The 14,979-nt window shown below is 36.8% G+C and overlaps 1 protein-coding gene and 1 long non-coding RNA gene across 2 annotated transcripts in view; both read left to right on the forward strand.

Moving 5' to 3' along the window:
• LOC134795304 (prolactin-releasing peptide receptor-like) overlaps positions 1 to 5,237 on the forward strand; it is a 54,168-nt gene extending 48,931 nt beyond the window's left edge. The window contains exon 2 of the mRNA XM_063767119.1: positions 3,800 to 5,237. Within this exon, the coding sequence (XP_063623189.1) occupies positions 3,846 to 5,231 (1,386 nt within the window). The 5' untranslated portion in view covers positions 3,800 to 3,845 and the 3' untranslated portion in view covers positions 5,232 to 5,237. The remainder of the gene's footprint in view (positions 1 to 3,799) is intronic.
• Positions 1 to 14,979, forward strand: part of LOC134795333 (uncharacterized) — a 313,715-nt gene that overhangs the window by 127,826 nt on the left and 170,910 nt on the right. The window lies entirely within an intron of this gene.

Raw genomic sequence — 14,979 nt, forward strand, 5'->3', positions numbered from 1 at the left:
TAAATTTCAATCACCAACTCGTGGTAGCCGTGCAGTTCCATTAAAATTTCAATCAATGTTAGAATAAATAACTTAAGTACCTATCTAGAACTTGGAGAGGTTTATTTTCATTCCGTTTTCTAAAGGCTATTACATTTTATCAATATCATCCATTGGCAGATTATTTTTTTATTTATTTTAAACTTTATTGCACAATAAAAAAAATACAAATGGCGGACTTAGGCATTACTTAGGCTACAGAATCTGTGACCAAATACTTTCTTTCTATTTAATAATAAAATATTATTCCTTAGTTTAGGTATGTCCTGAACTTGTTTATCTGATTTCCTTGAGGCCTAATTATTATAGTTTTGTTATGTTTTTTTTTCTACTCCCGTACTTTTATTTGTCATTTAAAGGGTCGTGCACACACCATAAAAACCCTACCTTATAGCTGACAAGACAAGTCTTTAGTCTATTCCCCAAAAAAGAATTTGTGCATACACGCAGTAGGTATCTTTTTGGCGATTTTACGATACTTCGTGTAATGACCACTCAAAAAATATTTAATGAAATACAGTGTTGCCAACCGTATTTTAAATGTCATCTCTGACAAATAAGTGAACCATAGACTTTTTTTTTTAATTTCATTCGTTCATTCATTCTTTTCCCGCCCGTACCCTCCAATTTTGCTACTTCTTGAATTAAAAATATTTGTTAAATTTACAATTTTATTTCTAAGTAAGTGCTTGGTCGTTAAAAAGGATTGTATGCAACGTTGTTTAACTGAGTCAAAAAATACTCGTGGCGTCTGCATTAACAATTTTCGGCTTCGCCTCAAATTGTTACTCACGCCACTCGCCTTTTTTGACCTCTCTTAAACAACGGTTGCATAAAATACTATTTTTGACATTTAGACTTTATTCTAGAAACATTCTAGACTAGTATTTTTTATTAAAAAAAATAATGATTGACGATCTTTTTGTGAAATTCTTAGTATTAAATTTGATCTAATAATAATCCAATATTATTATGGAATAATATTAACATCAATAATTTGTACACATATTTAATTGCACAAACGGGTCTACCGCGATATAATTTCATTGTTTTTACCTTTAATTCCGACGTTGCAACTCAGCTGAAACGTCGGATAAGTGCGACTCGGACTCGCCCACCGAGGGTTCCGTACTTTTTAGTATTTGTTGTTATAGCGGAAACAGAAATACATCATCTGTGAAAATTTCAACTGTCTATTCACGTCAGTCTCTAATCACGGTTCATGAGATACAGCCTGGTGACAGACAGACGGACAGACGTACGGACGTTTTTAACTTTTGACTTTTTTTTATTTGGTTTAATTTATAAAAATAATGTTTAAAAATTATTTTCATAATATTTTTTTTCGGTAAAATTGACGATTTTTCTGTGACTACCTACATTTTTTCAAGATCTGTAAACGTCAGTACCTACTTATCAATTAAAAAGTAAGGGAAGGCATTTTAAGAACATTTAATTTTATTAATTTAGCAGCTTGTGATCTGGTACTACCCTCAGTGCCCCATTTAAAAAGTCCGTCCTATATGTAAAGGTTTTTTTTTTAATCTCATTATTGTAAAAAGCGTATTAGTATCATAATAACTACCTCACAATAGGAACAAGTAACTTACTTATGAGCAACACCTGCCAACGACAGATTTCCACGTGAAACAATAATAAATAAACAGTTAACTACGAATCTTTGTCATTCTAAACTATACCATATTCACGACGCCATAAGATATCATTTAGAAACGCAGAAAGAGCTGAATTGGTCTATTCGAAAAGACATTCCTCATTTGGCACTGAAAGGCTACATCGCGTTAATGTTCACTTTTACGACTAGAGATGGCACTGATGGTTAATAAATACTCGAGTCCTTTGAGACTCGACACACAGGCTTATAATAATATAAGTATATGGTGATACTATGGACTGAGGCGGAGCCGGGGTATTAGGGTAGTATAATGAATAGTCGAGTGTAGGTATAACAATGAACGTATTTATTAAGAGGCCCACTGATTAACAGTCCGCCGGACGGTATCGGCCTGTCAGTTGTTCGGAACTGTCAAAATTTTGTTCTAACTGACAGGCCGATACCGTCCGGCGGACTGTTAATCAGTGGGCCCCTTTAGGATGTTTGCCTGTTTTATACATTTATGAAGTAACGCTGATACAAGCAATATGCGTTTATGTCGCAGTAAACCAAAGCGTTACTGCTAAACACTAAAAGTGGACATTTACCACATTACAGGCTAATTTGAACGTAAACCTGACATCAAATAGTATTTTGTGCAATAGGTCATCATCATCATTTCAGCCTATATACGTCCCACTGCTGGGCACAGGCCTCCCTCATGCGCGAAAGGGCTTGGGCTATAGTCCCCACGCTAGCCCAATATATGCGTATTGGGGACTTCACATACACCTTTGAATTTCTTCGCAGATGTATGCAGGTTTCCTCACGATGTTTTCCTTTCCCGAAAAGCTAGTGGTAAATATCAAATGATATTTCGTACATAACTTCCGAAAAACTCATTGGTACGAGCCAGTATTTGAACCCGCGACCTCCGGATTGAAAGTCGGACGTCATATCCACTCGGCCACCACCGCTCCAATAGTGCAATAGGTACCTACATATAATGAGACGGGCTTGAGAATTTAAGATCTAATTATGTAGGAACCTTTACACACAATATTTATTCTACTTAAGACAGCTGCTTACACCTAAAATGATAAGTGTATGGGTGTACCTGACATCATTCAATAACGCCTATTATCCTCATTGTGACGTTTTCAACCAAAAGGTACCACATTGTCGGTTGTCGATAAGGTTGATTTCAAATTGAAGCTATATGGAAATAGCGCCTTATTGACAACCGACAGTAAGTACCCTTTTGGTTGAAAATGACACATTCATTTTAGTATAAACTTACAAAAATTTTGACGATGTCTTTATCTGAAGGCTCGCTTTATTATTTTTACTAATTTACGTTTGACTCATTAAAGGATTCGACTCGGGAGTTTTTTAACCACCAGACTCGCGTAAAAACGAGTCGAATTCCTCAAATTTAGACTCAAGACTCGAGTTCCTCTCAACCCTATTTACGACCGCCATAACCGTTGCCATGGCAACCGCCCACCTGTAACCTCTTCTCATTTTACCAATAAAAAGCTTTATTTAGTCCTTTTGTCGCAATACTCCGGGGCGAATTATTTTAGGCGGTGTAAAGGTGACATTTGAAAGGCGATAAAACGTGTTCTGACCACGACAGCAAGGCAATAGAAGGTTAAACTCGGACTACGCTTATTTTGCACAAAATAAAGACAAACAATAAGACGTCTACCTTATGCAATTTGAAGTAAGGAACATAAGCAATACGGGTAAGTGTGGCTAACCTTCACATTGGGGCCTGTTGATTAGTATTTATTGCGAGTTCATATACATTTACCACCCCCAATAAACACTAATCAATGTGTAAACAGGCTCCAATGTGAAGGCCAGGCACACTTACTCGTATACTACACTTACCCGTATTGACTTTCTGTTAGCCTGAAGCAAAATGATATTACTATAAAAAAGCATATTTTTTTCTATTGTTCAGTAGCTATATTCATTGCACGTGTTCAACAAAATGTCTTTACAAAAATATCGTTAAATAGCGACCTCGACCTCAATTTTACAGGCTATCGAAGTACAATTTTATTGACTCCCAGTTGGCATTTTACGACGGTACTCGTAATTCAACTAACAATTTATCACCCTTTCCTTTCTTTGCAGATGGATTGGCAGCAGTTTCCCCGAGCGTCCGCTACGATGACGTAAAATGCTGGCCCTCTTCAATACCACCGTCCAAGATGACGTCATCTCCACCATCGACCCGAAAAATGCCACCAATATGAACGCCTCTCACGTCCCAGGAGTCTTAATCCTCACAAAAACTCTCACCGGCGATGTATTCAACGTCATAGACGAACCCAGAGTCAACAAAACAACCGATCTCATAGACTTCATAGTCGTCCAAGTAGCCTTCTGCATCCTCTATGCCATCATCTTCATTTTAGGCGTATTTGGAAATGTTTTAGTATGCTTCGTCGTGTTCAGGAATCGAGCTATGCAGACGGTAACCAATCTCTTCATAACCAACCTGGCATTGTCTGATATACTGCTATGCATTTTCGCGGTGCCTTTAACGCCAATGTACACTTTCCTTGGACGATGGGTTTTTGGAAGATTACTCTGCCATCTCATGCCGTATGCTCAAGGAACTAGCGTCTATATTTCCACGCTCACACTCACCTCAATAGCCATCGACAGATTTTTTGTCATCATATACCCTTTCCATCCGCGGATGAAGCTAAATACTTGTATTTTCATCATAGTTTTCATATGGATCTTCTCCTTAGTGGTCACATGCCCATATGGTCTTTTCATGGGTATACAAATAACGAATAACAAGACTTACTGTGAAGAAAGTTGGCCCGCTGACAGATCGAGAAAAATCTTCGGAGTATTTACAAGCGTGCTGCAATTTGTCATACCATTTTTAGTGATAGCCATATGTTATACATGCGTTAGTATAAGATTAAATGACCGAGCCAGGTCCAAACCAGGTGCTAAAAACACCAGGAGAGAAGAAGCTGATAGAGATAGAAAAAAGAGAACTAACAGAATGCTCATTTCCATGGTGGCCATTTTTGGTATTTCCTGGCTTCCTATAAATGTAATCAATATATTCAATGACTTTTACGCAGCGATGACAGAGTGGAACTATTATTACATGTCGTTCTTCCTTGCACACTCAATGGCGATGGCTTCGACGTGCTACAATCCTTTTCTGTACGCTTGGCTGAACGAGAATTTCAGAAAAGAGTTCAAACAAGTCTTACCATTCTTTGAATCTACTGGAGGAGTCAGAAACAGTTACCATTCAGGCCGTATGCCTACACATAAATCGGATAAAATCTGCAACGGCAACGACACTATTCAAGAGACCTTACTCGCTTCTTCATTCAATAGAGGACCGTCATTAAAACAGCGCATGTTGGAAGGAAATGGTAGAAAAGACGGGGTCGAAATAGAAAATATTATATTAGAGGATAAACCAATCTCTGCTACGTACAACACGAAGAACGAAAATGTAAATCTACAGTTAATAGATGAGGAGTCGCAGCTGAGTGAGTCCAGGGATGGAAAATCTGTTGTACTTTAAATGTGAGTTTCTAATTTACTTATTTCATACTTATACATCTACCGCATAGGTCTATCGTTAAAAGAGGCGGTCGTTAACACATAACATACAAAACGCCGTTTTCCTCCATATTGACATTATGGAGAACATTTTGTTACAATTTATTATACAGGATGATTCATGAAACGTGAGCAGGACTAATCCTGCACACTCAGTAACTGATAATTGATCGATCACCGTCGTATTTAGGAGAAACAACAACACTTTTTCCTATTTTTTAACTTTTTGGTGAGGGCAAATTTAATTCTCAACAATCATGGTCACCCTACAGGACCTAATTAATAAACATAAAACCTCTTTAACCGTAATGGCATTTTTATTACGAAGAAAATAAACTGTCAAACTTGAGTGAGATACGAGTTTTCAAAAGTAACCAGACCGTGATGACAGTAATGACATTAAATTTGACACAGAATATCGGTAGTTTAGTATTCTAATTTTAGGGTGACCATGACCATGCATGTCGTAAAAAAATTAATAACTTTTTTTTTCAACACGACTAGAAAATTAACGTTATCCTCACTAATACTGATACGAAACAGTTGCTTATAATGAACGATATGCGCAGTGTTAGTCCTGCTCACGTCTCCTGAATCACCCTGTATATTTACTACCTATTGCTGAATAGCCTTTCATTTGACTTTTTTCGATTAGTTAATATAATTATATGTTTTAAAAGCTCTTACTCGTATAAAAGTTTATACGTCAAATTTTGTAAAAATATGTTCTATAATGTTTTTTTATTTATATATGTTGATATGATCCCTATCCTGAGAGGAAAATGGGGACTAAGGTGTGTATGAACAAGCGGTCACGTGACTTCGTCCCTTTTTGTATAAAGCTCATGCAATTTAAAAAAAGAATCGTTGTTTCGTTACGGTAAATTTGGTAATAAAACGTGTTCCATGTGCGAAAAGCCTAATTCAAATTACCTAAAAGTTTATATAATTACCTGTATTGTGTCCTCTAGTCCCTTAGACGTGATTAAGGTCCAAGATAACCATTAATATCATACCATCCCTTAAAGCCCGTCTGATAATATCTCCAGCGTTATCATCAAATTAGGTCGCTAATTAAACTTTGTAAACTACCCTCCAAACTTGATTAATTATAATATAAGTTTCCGGGATATTTATTGGTACAGTTTCTGAAACTAAGGATAAATTATAGTAGCAATACCAACTGGCGACTGAGGTCATAATGCCATCTCTTTCACTCTTGGTTGGTCTTAACACGGGTAAAGGAGATATTCGTATCCAATCGTGACAAAAGTCGTATCAAATCCAGTTTTAAACCATAACACATTGTTATATTAGCGACTTCCAATGACAACAGCTAGAAACACCAAATAAAACTAACAAAAACATCAAAAGCCTGGCCACAATATTGGCATCGAGCGGTGGCGTGAAAAAATATTCTCAGCACCAACATAATTAGTATACATAATTACATCCATAGGTATGGTCCGACAAGAAATTGTAGAAAATTATTGAGGGCGCCACTTCCTAAGTTGACAGTTACTTAGGAACATTTTTGACATGAAATTCTTAAACATGGCAACAATTTTGGTATAGATTTTTTTAGTTCCATTTTATTTAATAGGTACTAATTTATGTCGCACGCTATTTCTGTTGACTTTAGGAAAATTTTGAGCAATCGAGCCAAATCTCCTCCAAAGCCAAATTCCTTGGAAACTCTCGTAGTTAAACAAAAGAAGACAGTCCCGTAAAAATCTTGGAAAGTTTCAAATATTGACCATCAGGAAATGACCCTGGCCCCAATTTCACATCGGTGACAGGTGCGACAATTGTAAAACATCACTGTTGCTGACGTCACAGGCATCCATGGGCTATGGTTACCGCTTAACATCGTGCGGGCCGTATTCCTGTTTGCCACCATCATTGTATTATTTAAAAAAACTTTATTATATCAAAAAAAACAGATATTTCTCTTGCTAAGTTTATGACAATTGTCACAAGAAACACGACAATTGTCACGAAATTCCGACGGGGTCCCTTTGTTTCCCATAAAGTTTTAAGTCATAATGTATTGTTTGTCATATTATCGTTAGTCATAAAACTGAAACCGTTAACTTTTCAGGATTTTCCTAAGGTTATTCTATAGATAGGTTAGGTTAGGTTAGGTTTGTTTTATGGCAATCCTGAAAAGTTACGCGTTTCTGAGAAAAACCAATTATGACTAACGAAAATTCGGACAAACAATACATTATGACTTAAAACTATTTGGGAAACAATAGAGACCCAATTCCGACATATAACTCATTTCCTGTCAAGAATTACCTACAATCCTTCTAAATCTTGACAATTGTCAGAAACTTCGCAAGAGAAATATCTGTTTTTTCCGATATAATAAAGTTTTTTAAATAATACAATGATGGTGGCAAACAGGAATACGGCTCGCCCGATGGTAAGTGGTAATCGTAGCCCATGGATGCCTGTGACGTCAGCAATAGTGATGTTTTACAATTGTCGCACCTGTCACCGATGTGAAATTGGGGCGTGGGGATATTTGTGATTATAATGTCTGGAATTTCACAAGTTATCTCCTGCAAAACGAATTTTGACCTTTCTGGTTGAAGAATTTTCAATATCAATTAAAATAAATATTTCATTTATTTCAATTAATACCTAATTTATATATTATAGTATGACTGAGGTAAGGACGCTAAGCACGAAGAATTTCGTTCATTGACTCGCCATTTCCTATCTCTATCGCACGCACGTAATTATATTGCTGTCCCGCAAATGATGCCGGCGGTCAATGCCATTGTGTAAGCCAGACAGCAATTATAATTAAGGTCAATGTGGCTAATTCCATCATAGGGACTACTCCGTCCACTAGGGTTTTTCTCGAACAACGAACAACATTGATAATTTCGTCCACAAAGGAGCGATTGCTTTTAGTTTCAGCAAGCAAAAGCAATTTTTTTTCCTACGATAAAAAATCAAAAAAATATACGCTCATGGACGGAATAGACCCTTTGAAGGAATTAGCCACATTCACCTTATGCACGTGCGATAGAGATAGCCGAAGTGGCCAGCCGATGGCCGAATTCGTGTTTAGCGTCCTGACTTTCCTTGAAAACACAAGACAAAACTTATATGTGAGAAAATTATTTGATTTATTCCCTAGTCACGTCACTATTGACGACAAAAATAGCATTGATTTTTGTGGAAAGTAATTGCGGGATTGAATTGGGAACTGGAGACTTTCTGGCCTCGGGCTTGGCTTTAGACTACCTCCAATAGAATCCGCATATAAAGAAAACTGATGCTATCATGCTTAAGATTGACGGCTTCCTAGCCTAGTGACCCTGCCTACGAAGCAGGAAGTCCCGGGTTCGAATCCTGGAAAGGGCATTTATTTGCGTGTCTGTTACAAGTATTTGTTCCTGAGTTATGGATTTTATACATGTAGGTACATAATGATGTATTTTATTTATATAAGTACGTTTATCGTCGCTTAGTACAAGTTTAGTACCCATAGAACAAACATTGCTTAGTTTGAGGCTAGGTCGATCTGTGCAAGATTGTCCCCAAATAATTATACGAAATATAAATAAAACTGGTGCTAATTATGCTTAAGAATTTTGCCGCTGTGCTGCTCAAGTGCATATTTCCTGTACTTAATTATTTCAGAAACATAAATAATTTATCCAGGTAAAAAATAAAAATAAGTAGAAACAAGTCTATCCATAGTTCGTGATCAGCAGCGCAGGCTTTGTCAAACGGACACAAAAGCAAATGAGCTACAGCCTTCGTCACTTACAATTGATGATGTAATCTGCAACAGACTTTTTTTAAGTGAAAACTTCTTTAGCGGCGCTGTGCACTTTTTGTGATGGGGAAAAAATGTTAAACTCGCGACAGGTCACGTGACCGTAAGATTCGTAAGACGTAAGACGGACACGTGACCTGATCGAAAAACTGTTAAAATGCCATTGAGTTTTCACTTCTGCCGGCACTCCCGGAGTGCAACCCGTTGTTTTTTTTATTTAAAATCAAAAAGTCATTATTGCAAGATTATGATACATTTACAATAATAGTAAAGACGTTACAATGTTTATCAGAATTCAATACATAATCTACCCTATACATAAAGTCTCTCCATGATTCCCATAACTATTTAGTGCTTCCTCTAGCCAGTTGTTAAGGAAGGTGTCCAGGTCATTCCGTCATCTCCGTCTGGGCCTGCCCGCCCGCGGCCCTACACCGGCATCCACTTGGTGGTATGCTAGCCCACCTGTCCGGATACATATATGATTTTAATTAATTATCATTTTAATTCATTAAAATTTCTTTATTAAAGACAACATATGGTCCATAAATTGGTTGTTAATGCTTATGTAGTAAGAACAGTAACCTAATAAAATATTTAATAATTTATAAACAAAAAGTGACTTTGTCCGCTGTCCCATTGCTCATAACAGAGGATAATTTAAGCTATCAGAGACTTAAAGAACTAGTAAAAACTGGCCCGTTGTGTGGTGATCATGAGTTTTCATGCTCCGTCTAGAAGAAGTGATCTATGCGTCTGGTTGATTACATTATGGCCAAGATTGATTAATATAACTCCGAAATTTGACACCATGGACGTCCATGTGACGTAGGTATATCGTACAGTCGACGTCAAAGATATGTTTACACTTTTGCACCTTATTCCCTTGTATAAGGGCGAAAAATGTAAACACATCTTTGACGTCGACTGTACAGTTAAGGTTTACCCCAAAAGACGGAGATATAGGATGACTTATGTTACTTCGGTCACATTGATACTAGTACAGTCGCCTTTAGATAGTTCGGAGCGGCCAAGGTGTACATAAATATCTGAACAAAGCCTCTATTATTAAAGTCCATGGTCAGATATTTTGAGCATGTTGACCGCTCATATCGTAGGTTCATATTTGATGGCGACTTTACCAACCTAAGTCTCTTCTTCTTAGTCGGTTCCTCAAGGCCGAGGGTCGTGACCATCAGGAGTGCAGTTCTTCACCACCGCTCTCCAAACCCCCCTGTCTTGGGCCAGCTGTATTGACCCCTGGATGTTGACGCCCGTAGCGTCGCGTATGGCATCAGACCACCGAGTTGGAGCCCTGCCTCTACTCCTTCTCCCTTCGACGCACCCAACCAGAACGAGCTTTTCAAAGCTGGACGGGTCTTGGCGGGCCACATGGCCAAAGAAGGTCAACATTCTCTGGAAGCATGTAGTTGAAAGCCGGGTGGTAATATGTAGCTCTTCGAGAATAGACGCGTTGGTGCGGCGTTGCGTCCAGGATATGCCCAACAACCTAAGTAAGGCTTGCCAAATCGTGGGTCTAACCTAAGCTAAAACCGTACCGTTTTGTACCATAAAACCACCCATGTCTAGGTAGTCTAAAACTACAACAATGGTCCATTTTAGTTTTATCTGGGTTTTTTCTGCTATTAATGAAAATATGTTATGAATATTATAAAGAAAAACATATCTTAACGAATCTCCTAAACAAAAACTTTGATTTCAAGCTCCAGTTGTCAACTATGTTCTTTTCTGAGTTTTACTCAATGAAATAATTTATCTTGTGTAAAACTATTGTTTTTTTTATTATTATTTTTATCGATAATTGGCTTGGTACTAAGAAGAATTTACAAAGAGCCGAAAAAAAGGATTCGGCAGAATGATTTTTTCTACCTGAAATATGACTAAAATATCTACTTAAAATGTTTAATGATGACGGTACCCTTCAAGTCTCATTGTTACGAAAGGACACTGGAAGGGCCTTTACGCTAACCGAGTCTAAAATCAGTCCTAAGTTACGTACAAGATAGGGATGTAAAATGTACAGTCCAAGAATTTAATTTCAGTACCATTTAGTACCTTGTCACAGTCTTCTTCTTCTTCTTCTTCCTAGCCTTATCCCATTTACTTGGGGTCGGCTCTCCTTATATGGCGTCGCCAGGAGCGTCTGTCCTGAGTCGTCTCTGGTGGTATTCTTTTTTCTTTAAGGTTCTTTTTTACAAGACCTATCCATGTTATCTTGGGCCTCCCGCGACCCCTAGGCTTCTCACTCATCTCTAGCACCTTTCTCGTCATGTGGTCTGGTGGGCGCCTCATGACGTGGCCATACCATCGGAGTCGATTTTCGGTGAGTTTTTCTTCGATTGGCCTTGTACCTTGTCACAGTGACAATCAATATGAAAGTCGGTAGAGACCTCATACTATTGTCACTATCACAAGGTACGAAATGGTACTGAAATTAAGTTCTCTGACCCGTGATCCTGAACTACTCGATAAATTTAGACAAGACTTCTTTGAGTCATAGCAGAGATTATTAGCCTAAAGAAAGTCCTAAAATAATTGTAACAAGTTATGAATGTAGACAAGCAAGTAAATCTACCAGTAGAATACTGACCAGCATAATTAACCAATTAATATTCAGGCACATATTTTAATTCTAAAATAAAAAGAAAAATAAAAAGTAATGGCCATGATGCTATTAAGGGGACAAGACAAGACAAGACAAGACAAATTATTTATTTGTAAACATAGATAACAGTGTTGGATAGGTACAAAAGTATTTGAGAACGCTATGTTTCGCCGACAGGCATACAAATTAGAAATTAGGTATACACATACCAATTAAATTACATTACATTATTTTACATTACATTATTACAAGCAAATATACTTAACTAAAGAAATTAATCAATTATACAATAACTTAATCATAATTGCGCGTATTACAAATTCATAATTATTTATTAAAATCTATTCATATTTTTATGTCAATAAGTCATGCATATATACAATACTTCTATTCACCAATTACTTACAAGCTAATTTAAAGTGTCACCAAGAAACTCTGGCAACGAATAATAGCACTTAGAAATTAATAAATTATTCAAGTCATTTTTTTTTTTTTTTTTTTTTTTTAATTTATTTATCAAAGGCACATATACATAATCAGTTTTAAAGTTACTCGCCAAACTACGTAGAATGCAGTTTGTTGGCGAGACAGCGCTCATTTTAAACAAGTGCAATGGTTTCATATTTAGAGCTATAGGAATTTTGTTAAAGATCTTGCTCGCCAGACAAAACACACTTTTCCGCATTAATGCAGTACGAGAAAATACTGTACAAAGGTTGTCAGCACGGTAGGTATCTCTGTTAAATATCTGTGACACTTGTTTAAATAAATGCAGATTTGTTTTTACAAAAACAGCAGTTTCAAATATGAAGAGGCACGGTAGAGTCAACAGATTAAGTTTTTTAAAATACGGAACACAGCTGTCTAATTGATGCAGACCACACATTGATCTTATACATCGTTTTTGTGCTTTGAATACGATCTCCCTGTTGGTTGAATTCCCCCAATATATAAGACCATAGCGGAGGGTTGACCCAACGTAACCATGATATGCGGCAATTACTGCTTCAATGTTTACTATCTTCGATAATCTGTAGAGAGCGTATGCATATTTACTTAGCTTTGTACAAATTTCCTCCGTATGTGGTTTCCAAGACAACTTGCTATCAATAGTTAGTCCCAAAAATTTAGTTTCTTCAACCGGTTCAATAGTAAGTCCTTGATAATTACAATTTATAGGCAACATGGGTGTGTTTTGTCGAAAGTGCATTATTTTAGTTTTATTAATATTTATTGTCAGATTATTAACAGTAAGCCATCGTATTATATCATTTATAGTATCATTAATTTCCATTTCATAATTATTAATATTTTTACATTCAATTATAACTGTACTGTCGTCTGCAAATAAGACCATAGGGTGCTTGACATGTTTAGGGAGATCGTTGATGTAGAGTAGAAATAACAGTGGCCCTAATACGCTACCTTGAGGCACACCATACCTCAACATACGCACATCCGATTTGTATGACCTTTCCTCTTTCGTTTTCAAACATATTTGAGTCAGTTCCGGGGCCACTGAATAGCAGTCCGCCGGACGGTATCGGCCTGTCAGTTGTTCGGAACTGTCAAAATTTTGTTCTAATTGACAGGCCAATAGCGTCCGGCGGACTGTTAATCAGGCCCCTTTAGAAGGTGACGTTCGGGTTGCAACTGCAGTTTTACTGTTGCGTCGTTGTTGCCGCCGCTGCATCTGAGTTGCAATGCTGATTATTAGAAAATTCTGACACTAATACTCGTATTTTGTATTTGTATTCGTTTGGTTACATTACCAATTAAGATAATCTTTGACTTCGTGGTTACAAATTTAAGTTTTTACTTCCTTATTATTCATTTGTACAGTCAGCAGCAGAAGTCGCTAAGCGGGCGAGGTGTTCAAAATTAACTTTACACGCTCTTACGGCCCGATTCGAACTTTAAGATACGTCAGTTAATAGATCTAGAAACGATAAGTGTGGACTGACACATCGAATCCATATAGTTTCTAGATCTATTAATTGACGTATCTTAAAGTTCGAATTGGGCAGTAAATTCTCTTAACAATAAAGTCGCGTCAATATCATTTTGAACACTTGGCCCGCTTAGCAACTTCTGCTGATGACCGTACCTGTCAGAACATGTTGTATTAGATGTCAGTAACCGGGTTAGTATATCTAATTGCTCTGAGATCAAAGACGGGCTATCTGAAGCATCTCATACGGCGACTGGCTAGGAATCTGTCCCTAACAACAGGGAATCTAATAACGCCTTCATATTGATGAGATTTTGGTCAAGTCAACTAAGTAAGATACAGAGCGTTTCGTCCACATGTCGCAGTTAGCCAAATATTTTAATGTCACTTACTATACAAAAAAATATGAACAATTAATATCCTTAAAAGCATCTTAGGACCACAGACTATCAGAGTAGAGAAACTGATAATGTATTGTCAAAATACCTCGTGGGATGCGAATCCATCAAATACTTATTATTCATGTAGCCTTAACATTTATACATATTATGTCCAGAACTAGATTTTGATTTGAGCTCCTAGAGGTTACAGGCTCGCTCTCTTGAAAACTAGCAGCTATTTTTCCAATTGTTTGGAAAGGACTCCATTTTTCTATTTTATTAACTTTTTTCCTTTGTTTCAGGAACTGATTCACAACGAGCATTCAAACTCATTGAGATTACATCGACTTATGTTGTTTAGATGTACGTAATTTTTAAACTTCTGTGTTAGTTTAAGTGATACAAAACGTCATTTAACTCTTTGGGTATGGAAATCTTTATTGTGATATATGAAATTAGGTATCAATAAAATTACAAAGATAAAATGTTAAATTATTAAAGAATATCATTAGTAATGAATGATATAGGTATATCGTGTTGTATTAAATACTTAAAAGTACATTGTATGTGTAGTTCCATTCTGGAGATGTTATGTGTATGACTTAAATTATAATACCGGTCGGTCCGGGTCCGGTCCGAGGTGCCAGTAACTTCGTTTTCTATAGAAAACATCACATTACCGATCACCCATCATAGAAAGTGAAGTGTCGGAAGCCTCGGCCCGGACCCAGACCGTTCTAGCGTGAATCATGCTTTATATATAAGCGTAGAAGGAAAATTATTTATTTAGCTGTAAAATTACTTATTGTATAAAATTAAACCACTTTTATTAATACTAGTCAGACTCAGATGTTATTCCTAATATTGTAAATATTTTCCAAAAGCAAGTATCCAAAAGGCCTATTTCACAAATGAAAGCTTTTTTCATAGATCCTTTAATAAATGGCTAGTATT

Source organism: Cydia splendana, chromosome 12 (genome assembly GCF_910591565.1).
Source record: "Cydia splendana chromosome 12, ilCydSple1.2, whole genome shotgun sequence".
Taxonomy (NCBI): Eukaryota; Metazoa; Arthropoda; class Insecta; order Lepidoptera; family Tortricidae; genus Cydia; species Cydia splendana.